This window comes from Chelonoidis abingdonii, chromosome 1 (genome assembly GCF_003597395.2).
Source record: "Chelonoidis abingdonii isolate Lonesome George chromosome 1, CheloAbing_2.0, whole genome shotgun sequence".
In the NCBI taxonomy this organism is placed as follows: Eukaryota; Metazoa; Chordata; order Testudines; family Testudinidae; genus Chelonoidis; species Chelonoidis abingdonii.
This window is the reverse complement of record NC_133769.1, coordinates 74,627,736-74,646,620: the sequence shown is the minus strand read 5'-3', so window position 1 is coordinate 74,646,620 and position 18,885 is coordinate 74,627,736. Positions and strand designations below refer to the sequence as shown.

The window sequence follows — 18,885 nt, the reverse complement described above, 5'->3', positions numbered from 1 at the left end:
CGGAGCGGTTGGGCTCTCTGGTTCTCTAGTACACTTGCCCCATATTCTAGGCAGGACTGACTATTTTTAGATACCATAAAGGAGGGATTGACTCGGGGAGTCATTCCCATTTTTGTCTTTGCGCCCCTGGTCGACCTCAGCTAGGGGCACCCATGACAGCAGCAGATGGTACAGAATGACTGATAACCATCATCTCATCACCAATTTACAATGGCACACCAGATGGTACAGAACGACTGATAAGCATCTCTGCTATCTTGCAAAGGCAAATGAATGCTGCTGTGTAGCGCTGCAGTACTGCGTCTGTTAGCAATATCCAGCAGACATATGGTGACAGCAAAAAAGAGCTGAACGGGCTCCATGGTTGCCGTGCTATGGCGTCTGCCAGGGCAATCCAGGGAAAAAGGGCGCGAAATGATTGTCTGCCATTGCTTTCAAGGAGGAAGGAATGACTGATGACATTTACCCAGAATCACCCGCAACACTGTTTTTGCACCATCATGCATTGGGGTCTCAACTCAGAATTCCAATGGGCGGGGGAGACTGCAGGAACTATGGGATAGCTACCCACAGTGCAACGCTCCAGAAATCAACGCTAGCCTCGGACCATGGACGCATATGACTGAATCAATGTGCTTAGTGTGGCCATGTGCACTCTACTTTATACAATCTGTTTTACAAAACCAGTTTATGTAAAATCGGAATAATCCCGTAGTGCAGACACACCCTTAGATACCACACGGTTCTTGGAGCTTAGAACCAAAGAAAGTTCACACTTCTTGAAGCCAGGACTCCTGGCTTTCAGATCCAGCATCTGATCCCAACAGCAGAACTGAAGCTCCACTTAACAACTAACTACAAAACTTTTTAAGAAACAAAACCCAACACTAAAACTCTACCTATGTACACTATAATCTTATCTAATCTATATAATAACGGTATAACAAGACACTATTCAAGATAAGGATCTTGGCCACTGGCCCCGAGTGGTTCCTGATCCACCAGCTGCAGTGGTTCGAAGAACTACAGTAGCCACAGCACCATGCCCCCTTTTATAGCCTCACGCTTTGATAACAACTATGTCCTCTCAGTTCTCCAACCTGGGATGCCTTTTACACTGCTTTGTTGTTAGAGCAACCTCTGCTGGCCAGGTCACACACAGCCTCCAGGATGTCAGTTACTCCCAGTTATACCCCAAGAGTGCTACAGCCACCCACCCTTGATTTACACTGCAGAGCAACATCAGTAAATCCCCAGTCTCAGACTTCCTCCCAGAAGTGTGTCTTGTACTGCTCAGCACTCTCCTGGACAACACAAGCTCATAGTAAGTCCATTTTATTAATTAAAAATTATATACATAAATCGTGTTACCCCAAATGGAGCTTCCCCAATACTTCAATCCAAACACACTGGTCTAAATAAAACAATAATACAAAATTATTCACTTAAAATATATCTTTTGTAGTTATTACAAGTAATGAAGCATAGAAGTCAGCATTGGTTACAAGAAAATAAAAGTAAATTTCAACTAATGCCTAACTTAACAAGCTAGTATCAATTCAAAACAAATGTCTCTCTCAGTACTTTTTAGCAGTCTTACTGGCTGAATCTTTCAATCAGGATCCCTACCCCAGTCCAAAGCTATTTCCTTTATTCTTCAGGTGTTGTGGATGCTACGGGTAGAGAGACAGGAGGGACCAACTGGGGAGTCTCCCTCTCTCCTCTTTATAGCTCTTTCTCTGCTTGGAGAATCATATCCAGCTGAGGTTCAGGAGATGGAAAGTCTGTGTGGATGGGAACCCTCAGCTGTTTCTTTGTCAAGATTTTAACCACATCGCCTTTCCTGCCAAAGAATTGCTGACAGTTCATTTGATTTTGCTGACACCTGACTGAGGCATCGGCTAGCCTTTTGTCTCTGGGCAACTCATTTGCGGCCAATCCCCCCAGACTTAGAACATGTCATACAGACAAATCTTACAACTTGACATGCAACGTTGCCACATATTTTACCAGAACAATAATGATCAGGCTTCAAGTTCTTGCCTTCCTACAGGAAAGTCATTCTACTCATGGATGGACACAAATACTGCCTTTTTGTTCAGGGGAAACTAAGAATGTGCCATCTGAAGCGCTTGTAAGAAGTGGGCTGGGGCCGGGCTGCTCCACTTCCCCGGTTGCCAGTGAGTGCGGGGAAGTTGGGGAAAAGACACCCCCTGTACTCACCTGCAGCAGGAAGCAGAGCACTGTGGCCCCAGCCCGCTCTGCTTTTCTTGCCCCGGCCCCAGCTGTGTCGTGTGGGGACGGGGTTAGGGAAGGTCCCGCACTCACCGCTGGCGATGGAAGCAGAGCTGCGCGGCCCCAGCCCGCTCCACTCAGCTAGCTCCCAGCCACGGCACTCCACTTCCCGCTGCAGGTGAATACAGGGGACATCCTTTCCCCAACCTCCCTGCATTCACCAGCAGCAGGAAGTGGAGCGCCACAATTGGAAGCAAACACGCTGATCCACCGAAGCGCTGCTTTACCATGTTGTATGCGAACCGGTGATTCATTAGTATAGTCACAATGCTTAATTGTTATTATACTACTTGGCAACCAATTTATAGTTTTATGGTAGTGTTGAAATTGTAGATTTAAAGGAGATCAGGGGAATACTACTTAGGCATTCTGTGTTCCAATGGTCTAAACACCTAAAATCACATAAGAATTTTGTAACTGTGTATGATCCACCCCATCTAGTAATTTATTTGTATTTTAAAACATAAGGAACACCATAAACAAAAAGAAAAACCAATTTCAGAAAGCATTTAATCTTTCCTCCATCATCTACCCGAGCAATAATCTAAATCTCAACACTCTGCATAAATACTTCTGTATATTTTCATAGAGTGAGCATAAATTTCCCTCAAAAGCATTTTTTTAATTCAATTTTTGAATCATGTACTATAATCCATAAGCCCAGGATTGTGGTTTCTGAGGATACAAAAAATAAATTTTTCATTCAAAGTTTATGCAACAAAAACAGATTTTCATTTTACTGTCACTCCACTAACGGAGATATTGCAAAATTTAAAACTGTAAAAAAAAAAAAAAAAAAATACACTTACTGTGTAGCTTTGACAATGTCCCATGTGCTGTAATCATCAATGTGGCTTTTCCGTCCAAGAGAATCACTGTATCCATGGTTATAATGGCTTTGGGACTTGATTTCCTACAAAATGGAAATCTGCTATTACGGCATGAAATTTAGGTTTACTGATAGAATTCTTATAATATTTGTAACTGCACAGCATTTATTTTGAAATATTTCCAAATGAATACAAAAATACTATATCCAGTTGAACACAGAATAAAAATCACTTAAATCTGGCTAGGATACATGGTCAAAACTCTTTAAATGTTGTGAAATGTACCATGGTATTCTTTAATAAATACATTTCAAGACCTTAGTTTTATATCTCATCCAAGAGATGGCACACCTGCAGCAGCGCAGTATCACCAAATCCCATGCGGCAGGCATTCATTCAGTAGACATTGTTTTAGAAGGCAGAGTGCCCCCTCAACAGTAATGGCCATCTTTACAAGTATGTAAAATATGACACCTGATAGCTTTTTAATTATATATCAATACAATCAAAAATGAGTATCAAATGTATGATTGTTTACTTTTTTACTTGAATTCTGTAACTGTACTCTGTTAAACAGCTGCACACACCCCACAGATGATGCCTATTATATGTGTAGTAGTAAAGCGCTTTTGAGATCATTACCACTACGGTGACTATAACCTGGTTTCTATATTCTGTTGTAGCTCTCTGATCATAACTAGGAGCTTAACAACTGGGCAATAAAAATCATATTTTAAGACTCTGGGACACACAAAATACCCTACTAACACGAACTGAGTTCCTTTCTTTTGTTATAAACCCAATGGAAGGAAAAAGAAAAAACAAACCAGGATATTTCCTCATCTTACTTCAACTGGGGGGGAGGAAGAGGAGGGAGAGTGAAATAGGGATGTAAATATTGGTTAACACAGTTAACTGCTCAGGCCTGGCTGGGGGTCCTGCTGGCCTGGTGCGGCTGGAGTTGCTCTGGCCAGTGCAGCCAGGGCCAGGGTCACTCTGGGGGCTGCTCCAGCCCAGCCGGCGCTGGGGTTTCACCGGCCGGCGCAGCTAAGACTGGGGGTTACTCTGGCCTGGCCGAGGTCCCGCCAGGCCAGCGTGGCTGGGTTGCTCCAGCCAGCACAGCTAGGGCCAGGGTCGCTCTGGCCGGGCCCACGCAGCCGGGGCTGGGGTCCCACTGGCCTGGACAGCGCTTCACAGCGGGTCACTCCAGACCACCAGCCCAGCCTGGCCACCGGGGCTGGAGTCCCTCTAGCCAGCGCAGGACCACCGGGGTTAACAGTTAAGCTCAGTTAACAGTAAGCTTAATGCTTACTGGTTAACCTTTTACCTTCCTAGAATGAAAGCGAGAGAATGAGAATGTGTGTGGACAGCTATTCTCAGGAACATAAACATATGACCTTGCAAAAATTGGACCTACCAAAAGAGTTAAGTGGTCTAGGTTTCAAAGAAAAAATGGCCTAGTCTATATCTTGTACAGCCTTGATTTAGCACATACATTTCCTAAGTCAGGGACCATGTTTTCCTCTGAGGCATAGTGCTCAAATTGTCAACATGCTAATAACTGTCAGCTGCAGAGTGTCTCAACCATTAATCACTTTAGATATATCATACCGCCTCCCTTTAAATGTGGTTTTTTGTTCTCCATCACTATAGTATTATCCTGGAGAGCATGAACTCACTCTCATCCTCATCATCACATTAAATACGGATAAGCAAAAAATCATACTTAGTAGTCCAAACCAAACAAAAAGACTGCTTTCCCCACCCTAAGTTATAATTTACATAAAATTTTAAAAGAAAGATTAAATGTCAGTTATTTCATTTAGAAATATAGTTTACTACAACTTACACTACTGTAAAAGACTGACTGAACAGCCAGATAATAAAGAAGATGTGATTCTTTTCAGCAAGTCTGCAGGTATAATGGGGCCCAATGCAGCAGAAAAGAGGCTTCAGAAATAACTTCAACTATTTCCTATTCAGAGAAGAAACTACCTTTTCCTACAGCAGTTTAGGAATGTTATATTAATAATTTTGCAGCTGCTCCCTTCCTGAGGCAAAGTTTGTAATGGATGGTTGTTTGCTCACTCACCACACTTCAATAGGTCCTGACATTCTATTCTTCCCAGCTAACTGAACATTTTGGAAGTCAGTTAAATTAAGAGAAGAACTGTACAGCCTAAAAAATTGTCACTCCTAGCCCTCCCCCCCCCCAAATGAATTAATGAGGTGACAAAGAGGGGAACCAAAGTTAGAAAGAACACATGTCCAACCTGCTGTAACAATAGTTTAACCATAAAAAGAAACTAGCACCTTCAGAAATGACTCAATTTCTGAATACTGAATGTTAATATTTTTTTCCTCATTGTTAAACCATTATCTAATAAAGCAGATTATAAATGTACTACTAATCTCTTACACTGAGTTTATGGGACAACATTGCAAATGCCATACTTCAGCAAAATGGTAACCTCCAGCATCAGGCTCAACTACTCATATTGTATCTTTAAACTTCTAACACAAACTAAACATCTCAGTTGATTCATGGTGAAGTGCTTCTTTAACTTGTGACATTTCAGATTGTTGAGATGAATGCAGTTTTACTTAGCAATTTTTCTATTAATGTTATCACTTGGTCTCCTTAGCAACACAGTCAATAGAATTTCACCCAGAAATTTCTGCATCGAGCCCAATAACCTTGACTTGAACCAGAGCATATCTTTTAGGAGATAATTATCACGAGAACTGGAGTGAAAACACAAAACAAATAAGTTCCTGATCCCACTTCTGTGAAAATGTATCCATGTGTCCCACCACAGGATCATAATATCTGCAGCAAAGTTTGCTGCTCTACCTTGGTGGAAATGAGTCCTATGTGAGGTCACAGCCACCTGTTTTACTCAACTACCTGGGATTCCCATGAAGCAAAACTCAGAAATCAAACATCACAGAACATGAGTCAATTCACCTTGCAGGCAGAAATTTTCCAGTTTTGGTCTCTTTCTGGAGGTGAATGATTTGGAAAGTCTGAGCAAAAACTTTTGATCTCAACATGACGGAAAACTTATTTTTTCCATATCAAAAATTACTGAAAGGGTTTAAAAAAAAAAAAAAAAAGGATCTAGCACTGGAACAACTGCAGATATGAAAAGTAAATTTTACTTAGGGATTTTCATTGTACAGAGAAATGCTTTTGAGTGAATTGTTTAGTTACAAGCCTCTGGAAAAAATATGCACTTTGCACATGTACAGTACAAGTCATACTATTTTTACCACACTTGTTCATGAATATTCAGAGAGGATGAATAAACAGAACTCCTTAACTTCTTCGATTATTCCAAAACTGCTAGGGCAATTTCCAAAAGTTTTATGGTAATGCCAGACAGTGTTCCAATCTAGCAAGTTACCAATGAAGTTGAAAACAAAAATCAGTATTAACTTGCTCCAGCTCTGAGCTAGGATTGCCAACTTTCTAATCGCACAAAACGGAACACCCTTGCCCCAACCCCCACTCACTCCATCCCCACTCCCTCCGTCACTCGCTCTCCCCCACCCTCACTCACTTTCACTGGGCTGGGGCAGGGGGCTGGGATACAAGAGTGGGTGAGGGCTCTGGCTGAGGGTCCAGGCTCTGGGGTGGGGCCGGGTATGAAAGATTTAGGGTGAAAGAGGGGGCTCTGGGCTGGGGCTAAGGGGTTCGGAGTGCAGCAGGGGGTTCAGGTGCGGGAGGGGGTATAGGATCCAGCTGAGCGTGTGGGCTCTGGGGTAGGGCCACAGATGAAGGGCTTGGGGTGCATGAGGGAGTGTGGTCTCTGGGAGGGAGTCTGGATGCGGGATGGAGCTTAGGGCTGGGGCAGGGGGTTGGGGTGCAGGGTCCAAGAAGGAGTGTGGGTGCGGGACGGGGCTCAGAACTGGGGTAGGGGGTTGGGGTGCAGGAGGTGGCTCAGGATTGAGGCATGGGGTGAGGGGAGGTTCAGGGTGCAGGCTCCGGCCAGGCGGTACTTACCTCAAGCAGCTCCCAGAAGCAGCCGGCATTTCCAGCTCCTAAGCAGAGGGGCCATGGGACAATATGTGCTGCCTGTGCCAGGAGGCACTGCCCACACAGCTCCCATTGGCTGCTTTGGGCAGGAGCAGTGCACAGAGCCCCCTGGCTCCTGCACTTGAGAGCCGGACATCCCAACCGCTTCCGGGAGCTGCGCGGAGCCAGGGCAAACAGGGAGCCAGCCTTTGCTCCACTGCACCACCAACTGTACTTTTAGCAGCCCAATCAGCACAGGGTCCCTTTTTGAAGACATTCTGGTAAAAAACTAGACACCTGGCAACCACTCTGGGCGATAAAGGTTAATATGGGAGTAATTGTACCAAAATTTACAGGACAAATACATAAGAAGTGTGATGGATCGTGCAACCCACATGAGGCTTGAAGGGGTCGGGTAGGCCAATTAACTCCCCAGGCTGCATCTGGAGGAGGAGTCTGGGAGCAGGGATTGATTAAATGAAGCTCAGCTGGGCAAAAACAGGAGGGATATGTATAAAGCCCAGGATCTGAGAGCAGAAGGGGGCTGCAGTGAACTAGTCTGCAGTCACTCCCTGGGGGAAGGAAAGTGTGTTTGGGGCTAGAGATAGGTTGCCTACAGTTACTGCTTGGGAGGAGGGAGCTTGGGCTAGCAAACCCAAGGAAGGGGGAGAACCAGAAAGGCAGGAAAGGGTAAAGGCAGCAACATGTGGGGTATGGCAGATCGTGGCTGCTGAGAGGGCCCCAGAGTTGGAACCCAGAGTAAAGGGCAGTCCCAGGTTCCCATACCAGCCACTGGGGAAGTGGTGCAGACCAGACAGTGGAGAGTAGACTGCCTGAGACAGTTCTCCTTGGAAGGCTTTGATATCCAAGAAGGGGAGGACCCCAGTGACCTGGCCAGAATGCGAAGTGACAAAGCGGAAGCTGTAGCTCCTGGAGCGAGAGAGGCTGCAGGATGAGAGAACTTGGGTGAACAGACATCCAGGGGAGAGAGAGTAGCACCTGGAAGGAACTAATCCCCAAGAGCAGCCAGGAGGAGGCCCTAAAAGACATATAAAAGGCACTAAGAGACAATATTTAAAACGTACACTCAAGAGTAACTCATAAACCAAACCATATGAGATGATCTAAATTTATGTTTCTATAGAACCTCCTTGTTCCATAGGGCAAACAGTCCATAATGCTTTGGGGGCAAGGGGAAGGGGGAGACAGGGAAAGAGTAAGAGCTCAGTCACTATACTGTATGTCTAATGTTTGTTAAACTTTCCAGATTGGTCAGAATGACAATATAACAAGAATACAACATCTTTGTTTCCTCAATGCCATTTGGAAGACAAAGGACGTAAACCTGTAGAGAATCTATGAAATAAACTTGATCTTATGCTTACGCTGCCAGTATTCATTAGCAAACGCATCTGGTACGCAAATCATCAACACCTGGAGCATGTTTTCCCATTTCACCGTCACACTACTTCATACATAGTTCAGTCCTTTCAACATTCCATTAGCCTGAAAGCTAAGCAGGAAAACTGGTTAAAATATCTATATTCCAGTGCTATGCTGCCATTTATGCAAGAGCCCTGTCTTAACAGCAGGAGGGCATCTACTGCCAAGGCATATTACAGCTGATGCTCTAGGTGTCTGGGAAGGGAGCCACATTATGTCCGCAAAGGAAGACGCAGCTTTGCAGAAACTCTCTTTGCAGTCTCAGAATAAATCAGGCTCTCTCATATGGAGGAATGGCGCTGAGAAAAGTGCCAAATATAGAAAAAGAATTGTAAGATGCACATCAAGGCCTAAAATAAAGTGAGACAAAGTGCAAACTTAAACGCCTGGATGTTGCCCTTTTTTACCTTGAATTTGAAAGGTGATGCCATGTGAAGTTATCACAGTGCCAGTAACTGTATCAGCACCGTTCACCTATACGTACACTAGACAACAAGAATTTTGCATACCAAAAATCATAGTACTCAGAGTTTGAAAAGCCTACTGGATACATACTAGTGAGAGGATAAATCAAGTAGAGAGAGGTTAGTACAAAAGAGGACACTAGAGAATTCCAGCACAGTACTCTAGTTCAGCCTATTTCTTGCCCTTTCTCGGATGCTTAGAGATGGATCATCTCTTTTTCCTATTCAAGCCCCTTAACTGCTGTAAAGCAGACGTTACGACTGAAGAACTTCAATATTTCCCTTGGATGCTGGTTGTGAGAGTCGTGCAACTATATAGGTTCAGGATTAAATAAGAGGGAAGAGTCTTCCTGACTTAGATATCCCTTTCCACAGCACTTTAGTTTTCCATAGTAGCCTTTCCTTCAAATAATGACTACGCCAATTTTGCTTATTGTATAAAAACTGTCAGGATTATGGACCTAAACTCTCTATAATCATTTAAACAACATTAATAATATTTTTTTAAGTGGTACATGCTTGCTGAAGTTTTAAAGAAAGTCAAATGATTGGACTTATGGAAGCCCTGGAACAGAGTTGCAGTGCTAAATAAGCTTTTAGCAGTCAGTAGCATCTTCTGCAGGTCTAGAAAGAATACCTAAAATCTTGTCAAAATCTTGAAGGTCAGGGTGACCAGAAACAGTTTAATACACTAACTTCAGCTTTAACAAATCAGTTTTAAATGCAAAATATGTTTTGATAAACTCACTTTTTCTTATATATCCAACACATTTAAAGAAGTTTTATTTAACTAGTAAAATTTTAAAATGCTGTTTTTATGTATTAACTGAATTCCAATTTCCATCCAAATGCAGCTTGACACAATTTCATGAGTAATTCACCATCATCATATAGTAAATGTTAGTAAATGTAACATAGAAAAGGTAAAAGTTACAAATCTAAATATATGTTTACCTATATAATAGCTTAAAAGTGTGTGTGTATAGATAGATAGATATACAGAGAGAGAGAGAATGAATCATCCTGATTACCAAACAGTAGTACAAAATTTAGTGTACTGCAAAGGCTATATTTTTTACAAATACAAGTTTTAATGGTTGCCAACTAGAGAGAATCAACCTTTCTCTAGGAAAATAATTTAAAATAAAAAACAAAAATACTTTGCGGTCATATATCACTTTTCATCAGTACATCTCAAATCGATTTTCAAGAGGCAAGCATCATTAACCCCACATTTACAGATGGGGAAACTGAGGTACAGAGAGATGAAGTGACTTGCCCTAAGTCATCAAACAGGTTAGTGGGAAAAAAATCAAGAATAGAATCCAGGTCTAATGCTCTACCTACTAGATCAAAAAAAGTTTCCTGCTTGCAGTTTTAAATGATTAAATTTTTAATTTAATTTTATTTTATAATGATACTTAAAACTGGTGATTTAATCAATCCACCCTAAATACAGAAAAGTTATGCCATTAAAAAAAAAAGGTGATCCTCAGATTCGCAGGATCTTAGCATAGTAAGGCATTAACTAGGTATGAAAAAAAATAAATTTCTCTATTGTTTTCCAAGACACAGACAGGGCAGTGCAGACTGTGTGTGTGTGTTCGTCAGCTGTTAGACAGAACAGAGAAAGCATTCATGGCTATCCATCCAAAATGAATCTCTTCATAGCTAGTGTCAAGTAATACTCCTCAATCTGGACCTTAGAGTTCAGATATAAGGTACTCCCATGAAGTCCTCTAAGCTTAATCTCCAGCTCAGAGCTGATAGGCTGCCACCAGGTCAGGAATTGATAGGGCCTGACCCCCCTTTCCTCTCTCTGGTGTCCCCAACCCTTCCGTGGGGGGACCCCCAGATTCCCAATCCCTTGGGGTCTCAGAAGCAGGAGAGATAACCCCTTCCCCCCTCCTTCCCAGGCTTCCTCCTGGTCTAGCTTGCGCGTACCAAGAAACCTGTTTTTCTGCTTCCCAAGAGATAAGCGTTCTATTCCCTCAGGACAATTGAGATGCAAAATACCAACAGCTTGGCTTTGCCTTACTAGAAAAAGAATCTTCCACAAGTCTTGAAAAAGAAAGCTTTATATAGGAAAAGAGACAATACAGACTAATAACTTGCATAAACATTTATACAGGCTCCTACTTAAGAAAATCTGAATAACCCAGTCTGATTTAAAAAATAGCCAATTTAAATAGACCAGCAATCACATACATGTAAATACAACACAAAGCTCCTCATAGCCGAATTACTTTGCTTCCTTTTGTACTCACAGATGTTTAGGAGAAGGGTTGAAAGCAGAGGTAGTTAGAAGCAAAGCTTGTTTTCTCACAGCCGAGGAAAACAACAAAGACACAGCAATCCACATCTGTACATACAACACAAAGCTCCTCATAGCCGAATTACTTTGTTTTCCTTTGTACTCACAGACTTTTAGTAGAATATTTGAGATAAGATGGAGTTAGAAGAAAACTTGTTTACCCATAGCCGAGAAAACAACAAAGACCCCGAGTATACAAATTCCCGCCCCTGACTTTTAACAATCCAGTTCTCTGATTGGTCCTCTGGTCAGGTGTTTGGTTACCCTTTCCAGGTAAAAGAAACTTAACCCTTACCTTACCTATCTACTTATGACAGCTAGTCACTCTATTAAGGTCTTACAAACAATGGATGTTCTTGATGGATGGATGGAGAAAGATTTGCAGTTAATAGGGACTGAAGATTTCACTGATGGCCTGAGGTAGGAGACCACCTTGACGAACCTAACCACTAAATCATGAGCTGCTAAGAGGATATCTGCCTAAGGAGCCTTTGAACCCTCACCCAATAATGCTCACTCTGAGGCCTTCTTGAATCCCCTCCTAAAGGAACTCTGTAGCTATGGGAAAGGATATTTGGCTTTGTCAGTGCACAACTAGGCTGTTGTGAAGCTCAGGGCCTTGGCAGAACAAGCCTTGATGTTTTTGGAAAGATTATATGGTGATTTTTTTTGTTTAAATCCTTTCAAAAAACAGGGAGAATCCACTGTCCAGGTGTCAGTCTGCTCACAGATAGATGATCCTCTGAGAAGGGTTCAAGGAGCTCTTCTTGTTCACCACAGGCCTTATTTATCTAATTGCTAGCCCCTAAGCAGAGCGTTTCACCTCTCAGGTGTGTGTGAGAATGTCTGTGAAAGAATCTAGAGACCCACACCTCATCACAGCACTTGCTTCTTCAACCTTGTCCTGCACATCCTCCTCTCCTGGTCCACTATGTGCTGAAGTATTAAGCAACCCAACTCCAACTACGGCTGACTACAGAGAGGCTGCAACAGGCAGGAGATGTGATGGTCTGAGGCACTATATACAGAGCCTCCAAAATGTGGGACTGATTAAAAAATTTGCATCTTTCTTCCCAGTGGACCTCTCCATATTACTAAATGTAGGGCAAGTTGCATGAAAATTTGGACATAATGCTCATCACATCCAGAGACACTTGTCACTATCTCAACCAGAAACTGGAGCGCTGATGCCCAGGAGAGAGAAAGGAGGAAAGAACATGAAAGTCTTCTTTTAAAATTGGATGTCTCCTAAGTGACAGCTAAGAAGGAACACATCCAAGGTCCACACTGGTTGCAGCCTCATCTCCAAACAACTTTGTGAAAACAGTCTACACACCAATGCCAAAATACATCTCTGTACTGACTTCAATGGATTTGTGCCATTTATGAATTTGGCTCCATTACTGCAATCATTCTAAAACTGGAGTGAAATATTTCTTCAGATCTACCCAAGGTGCAGTACTTGAATCCAACAGCTAATGTTGTGTTCTGCTGAAGATTCCTAAACCACCTTTGTAAAAAAATAGTCTTTTTTTGTATCCTTTCATCTAAAATGGTGTATAGTGTTCATATTGCAATATAAACACAAATACTTTTGAACAAAGTAGGGGCTTTTTGAAACATCTGTTGTCCAAAAGGAAACAAGAACCACAAATGTCTCTTTCCTAACGCATAATATGTTGCAGCATAATTCAGCTAGTTAACTGAAACATTATTTCCTTTTTCTGTAAATATTTAGCCAGCAGCAGAGTTATATTGGTATGTACTACAGCTATTTCAAAGAAAAAACTGAAAGCTGCAGAAGTGTCTACTTTTAACCTGAATATACTGGCTGATCACAACTAAAACCTGCACATGAATAAGAACCACAAATATGATGACCATAAAATAACTCTCCGTTGGTCTCAAGGACTCCAGCATACATAAGCTTACTGCAGAGTCAGAAACGAGCATTCAGTAGTCAAGGACTGATGACATTAAAATTAATCTGAAATTACGACAAAGATGGCATAATCATCCCAAGATTCAAATTCAGTCATGGAAATAAAATATTTTACTTTTATATAGTGCCTTTTATTCCAAGGGATCTGAAAATGCTTCACACGGTATATAAGTACACCATTGTTTATATCCACCTTCTGCTGGTGAGTCCTTATTATATGTCTAGTAAATTTTTCAAGCCCTTTTTTATATAAGATATTTTATAACAACATTCTCCCACTGAGTGTGACTACTCCAGAACATTCCTCAAACCTAAAAGGGGAAGGAAGTGCATGTCATTGATCATCATGACTTGAAAGTGTTTTTACCTATTACACATATATAGAATTGGCAGCTAGATTCTCAGATGCCTGAAATTAGGGCTGTCAAGCAATTAAAAATATTAATTGTAATTAATTGTGCGATAAAAATATTAATCGTGATTCATCACACTGTTAAACAACAATAGAATGGAATTTATTTAAATATTTTTAAATGTTTTCTACATTTTAAAATATATTGATTTCAATTAAAACAGAGAACACTGTGTACAGTGCTCACTTTATATTTTTGATTACAAAAAAAAGAAATATTTCTCAATCACCTCTTATAAGTACTGTAATGCAATCTCTTTATCATGAAAGCTGAACTTACAAATGTAGAATTATGTACAAAAAAAACCTGCATTCAAAAATAAAACAATGAAAAACTTTAAAGCCTACAAATCCATTCAATCCTACTTCTTGTTCAGCCAGTCACTCAGATAAACAAGTTTGTTTATATTTGCTGCCCCCTTCTTGTTTACGTCACCTAAAAGTGAGAACAGACATTCACATGGCGCTGTTGTAGTCGGTGTCACAAGATGTTTACATACCAGATGCGCTGTAGATTCACATGTTCCTTCATGCTTCAACCACCTTTCCAGAGGACATGTATCCATGCTGATGATAGGCTCTGCTCGATAGATCCAAAGCAGTGCAGATCGACACACGTTCACATTCATCTTCTGAGTCACATGCCACCAGCAGAAGGTTGAATTTATTTTTTGGTGGTTTGGGTTCTGCAGTTTCTGCATCAGAGTGTTGCTCTTTTAAGACTTCTGAAAGCATGCTCCACACCTCTTTCCTCTCAGATTTTGGAAGGCACTTCAGATTCTTAAACCTTGGGTCGAGTGCTATAACTCTCTTTAGAAATCTCACATTGGTACCTTCTTTGTGTTTTGTCAAATCTGCAGTTGAAGTGTTCTCAAAATGAACAACATGTGCTGGGTCATCATCTGAGACTGCTATAACATGAAATATATGGCAGAATGCGGGTAAACAGAGCAGGAGACATACTATTCTCCCCCAAGTTGTTCAGTCACAAATTTAATTAACAAATTATTTTTTACCGAGCGTCATCAGCATGGAAGCATGTTCTCTGGAATAGTGACCAAAGCCTGAAGGGGATTATGAATGCGGCACGTAAATACCTTGCAATGCCAGCTACAAAAATGCCATGTGAACGTCTGTTCTCACTTTCAGATGACATTGTAAATAAGCAGCGGGCAGCATTATCTCCCATAAATGTAAACAAACTCATTTGATTGGCTGAATAAGAAGTAGGATTGAGTGGACTTGTAGGCTCTAAAGTTTTACATTGTTTTGTTTCTGAGTGTTTTGTAACAAAAAAAAAAATCTACATTTGTAAGTTGCACTTTCACGATAAAGAGACTGCATTATGGTACTTGTATGAGGTGAACTGAAAAATACAATTTCTTTTATCATTTTTACATTTTACTTGTAATAAAAATATTATAAAGTGAGTGCTGTACACTCTGTACTCTGTGTTGTAATTTAAATCAATATATTTGAAAATGCAGAAAAATATCCAAAAATACTAAATTTCAATGAGTATTCTATTGTGTGATTAAAATTGCGATTAATCGCAATTAATTTTTTTAGGTAACTGCAAACTGCGATTAATCGACAGCCCTACCTGAAATGTTAATACTTCTGTCAAAAAGCATGCTGAAAGAACATACTGGTGAAGATTTCACAAAAAATATCAAGCCAAAAAAGTGTAATAAGGAAGCATACACATTCACGTATACAGTCCTACCCGTTTTGTAGTTACAGATATTTCACTTACAGTACAGTATAGCACCTAGCGCCACTAACATTAAGATCCCTCTACCCTTGTAACCATTTTCAGAACTGGATCTGTGCTAGGTCCTGCTTCTGATGTCAAAATAGTTGGAACACAATATGGGGAGAAAAGGGCAGTAGAGAAGTATTTGAGTACCCTCTTACTTTAAAGTTTTATTTCATTTGCAGGCAATTTTTAAAGCTACTTTCTTTGTGTTAAAAAAAAGTTAATTGGATTAACAAATTATATATCCAAATATGAGTAAATTTTTGCTGAACACTAATGATACTTCAAAAACAAATCTCTCTAGCATAAAGTATACAAAAATATGTACAACAGAGACTTCTCACTGATCCCCTCTAAGATTTTAGAGAAAGGAGAGGATTCTGTACAGACTGATAAGATCCAATCAACTGTAACTACATCATCTTCATACATAACTCAATCACTCTCTCTAAAAAAAGAAGTTTACTTAAATAAAAGGCATTGTAATGGCTTGTTTTAAACCAGGGGTGGCCAACCTGTGGCTCTGGAGCCACATGCGGCTCTTCAGAAGTTAATATGCATCTCCTTGTATTGGCACCGACTCTGGAGCTGGAGCTACAGGCGCCAACTTTCCAATGTACTGGGTGGTGCTCACTGCTCAACCTCTGGCTCTGCCACAGGCCCTACCCCCACTCCACCCTTTCCAGCCCCTGCAGTACCCTTGCTTCTCCCCTCTTTCCCTCCCCCCCTTGAGCCTCCTGCATGCCACAAAACAGCTGATAGGGAGGTGCAGGGAGGGAAGGGGAGACACTGATCGGCTGGGCTGCCAGTGGACAGGAGGCACTGGGAGCCTGGGGATGGGGGGGTGAGCTGATGCAGGCTGTGGACGTATTACTGTGGCTCTTTGGCAATGTACATTGGTAAATTCTGGCTCCTTCTTAGGCTCAGGTTGACTACCCCTGTTTTTAAACTATTAACCGATTAAATCACATAAAAATTCATTGTCACTTACATTTACTTTTTAGATTTTTTTTTTTTTTTTTGGTTTGGTAATAAAATCATAGAAGCTAGAAAATTTGTTTCCCTGCCAGTACAGCCCTTTTTCATTTCCCATTTTCTTATACTTTGAGAGATTAATTTAATATGGCTTTTTAAATTACCTCAATTTTAAAAGCACTGGATGTCAAAACACAATACTGTGCACCATCATGATGGATTATGACCTTGATCCTGCAAGCACTCCATGCAGACAGACCCCTCAACCTGCCTGGAGCCCCAGGGAAGTTAATAGGAGGCTACCCAAATGAAGAGGCCTGTCAATCTGATTTGGGAATAATAAAACAAAATTCATCCCAGGTGTCGCTGAGTTAAATGGAGTTATAGGAGGGTTGAGTTTGGCTGTTTTTATTTTCTGGTGGAATGGAAGATTAGAGCATGTGAAAATACAGATTCCTTTCCACCCAGTTAATTTAAAAGGAAACTATCAAATTACAAATCCTACTCTGAGAATGTTTTACCTACCATTATTAAAGTAACAAAGACAACAGTAACACAGATTAACAAAAAAAAACGTTTCTCATTCCCCCACCTCCCCCACTTGGCTTACTTTGTGCATTGGACAGCTCTTTATATAGTTAGTTTCATTATTTCATTGTCACCATTTTCCAGCTTTATGTGGGCTCTTACTCAATAGCATGGGAAAGAAACACGTTTTTAAAAAACGGAAAATATGGCTGCAACGCCCAAAACTGGCCAGTTCAGGTTTATCACCAGAAGCTACTTTTGACTTATTTTTTTAACTGTATTAATTTCAAACTGATGGTGAGTCAATATTTATGTTAAATTTTGACCCCAAAATTTTGTCACTCTCTCTTCACAGATGGGGTTCAGAACTTTTCCAACCTAAATAGAAGAGAGATTCTCACTAAGAAAGATATTCTCTCTGAGAATCATCTTTGAAACATAAACCCATTAAGAAACCAACAATTTCTAACCCTGTGGCTGTAAACAAAAAGCATCAAACATCAATCAACCAATGCAGTATTGCCTTCCTAATTCAGAAGAACTCCAGTCCATCTGTTGCTGCTCAAAGCTTTTCCTAATTTCAACAGTTAAAACTGACCAGATTCTTGTCTGTTTTCATTTCTAACAGTCAGAAGGGCAGCAGTGAAACTGTCAAGAAGGAGCAAATCTGAACTCTGCTGCAGACTGGGAAGACTACAATGCAGCAGAAGAGGCAAGGATTGCTGCTCCCTCTGAATTAGTGACAAAATTCTCACACTGACTTCACTCGTGCAAGATCTAGACCTACAGAGGAATACTCAAAAATGTGGAGGAAGGGTAGAGAAATCGAGAACCTCACCCAAATTTGTACCAGCCAAGTGGTTCTGAACTTCAGTGGGAAAAGGGGGGAAGAAGGGAGGACGAAGCTCCTTCCTTCCGCACAAGTGGGGGGTGACAGTTTCCAGTTTATCAGACACTTATTAGCCAGACACAGATATGAAACATGGAGCCATGAGCACTGTTCAGGGATAGCATACTGTTAGAAATCCCAGTACAAACACTTTCTGAGCAGCTAGGGGGCTGGAGATGGATTCTCCGGGCAGCGGACGCAATGTCAATCATTCACATCCATCTGTGGCTAACAGGTTTTATACTCTGACCATTTATTGTCTCGTAAAATTTGAGAGCTTCACGTGTGGATGCATGGGTGACTGTGGATGGAAAAGACTTTTGGGATAAAGTGGAAAAAGAAGTATGGTATAAATAGATACCAGGAGGAAAAGCAAAAACAATATGAGAGAAGTGAGCACACAAGGCAGAGAAAAGATAAGTAAGAGCGTAGAAAGACAAAAGGAATATATACAACATGATCTAATAATATAGGAAAAAAGAAAAACTGCAGTTGAGACAGAAAAAGAAAGGAGGTATAAGCAAAGAAGGAACGAGATAGTAAATAGATGTAACTTAATATTTCAACTTTGATCAGAGCAAACTAGGATTAACAAGTTTCAGAGTAGCAGCCGTGTTAGTCTGTATCTGGAAAAAGAACAGGAGTACTTGTGGCACCTTAGAGACTAACATTTATTTCAATAAATTTGTTAGTCTCTTAGGATTAACAAGTTGGAAGAGCCTATCCAAGTCCCTTATAACAAAATTTCTTCAGCTGAACTGTCTGGCCTGGTCTACACTATGCGTTTAAATCGATTTAAACAGCGTTAAATCGATTTAACGCTGTACCCGTCCACACTACAACGCTCTTTATATCGATATAAAGAGGCTTTATATCCGAATTTCTGTACTCCTCCCAGACGAATAGAAGTCAGCGCTAAAATCTGATATTATAAACATATCGATGTAGGTTAGTGTGGTACGGAAATCGATCGTATTGGCCTCCGGGAGGTATCCACAGTGCACCACTGACCGTCT

The 18,885-nt window shown here is 41.1% G+C and overlaps 1 protein-coding gene across 1 annotated transcript in view; it reads right to left on the bottom strand.

The window, feature by feature from the left end:
* The window catches only part of ZDHHC17 (zDHHC palmitoyltransferase 17), a 134,212-nt gene that overhangs the window by 107,942 nt on the left and 7,385 nt on the right, over positions 1-18,885 (bottom strand). The window contains exon 2 of the mRNA XM_032805454.2: positions 3,105-3,208. Within this exon, the coding sequence (XP_032661345.2) occupies positions 3,105-3,208 (104 nt within the window). The remainder of the gene's footprint in view (positions 1-3,104; positions 3,209-18,885) is intronic.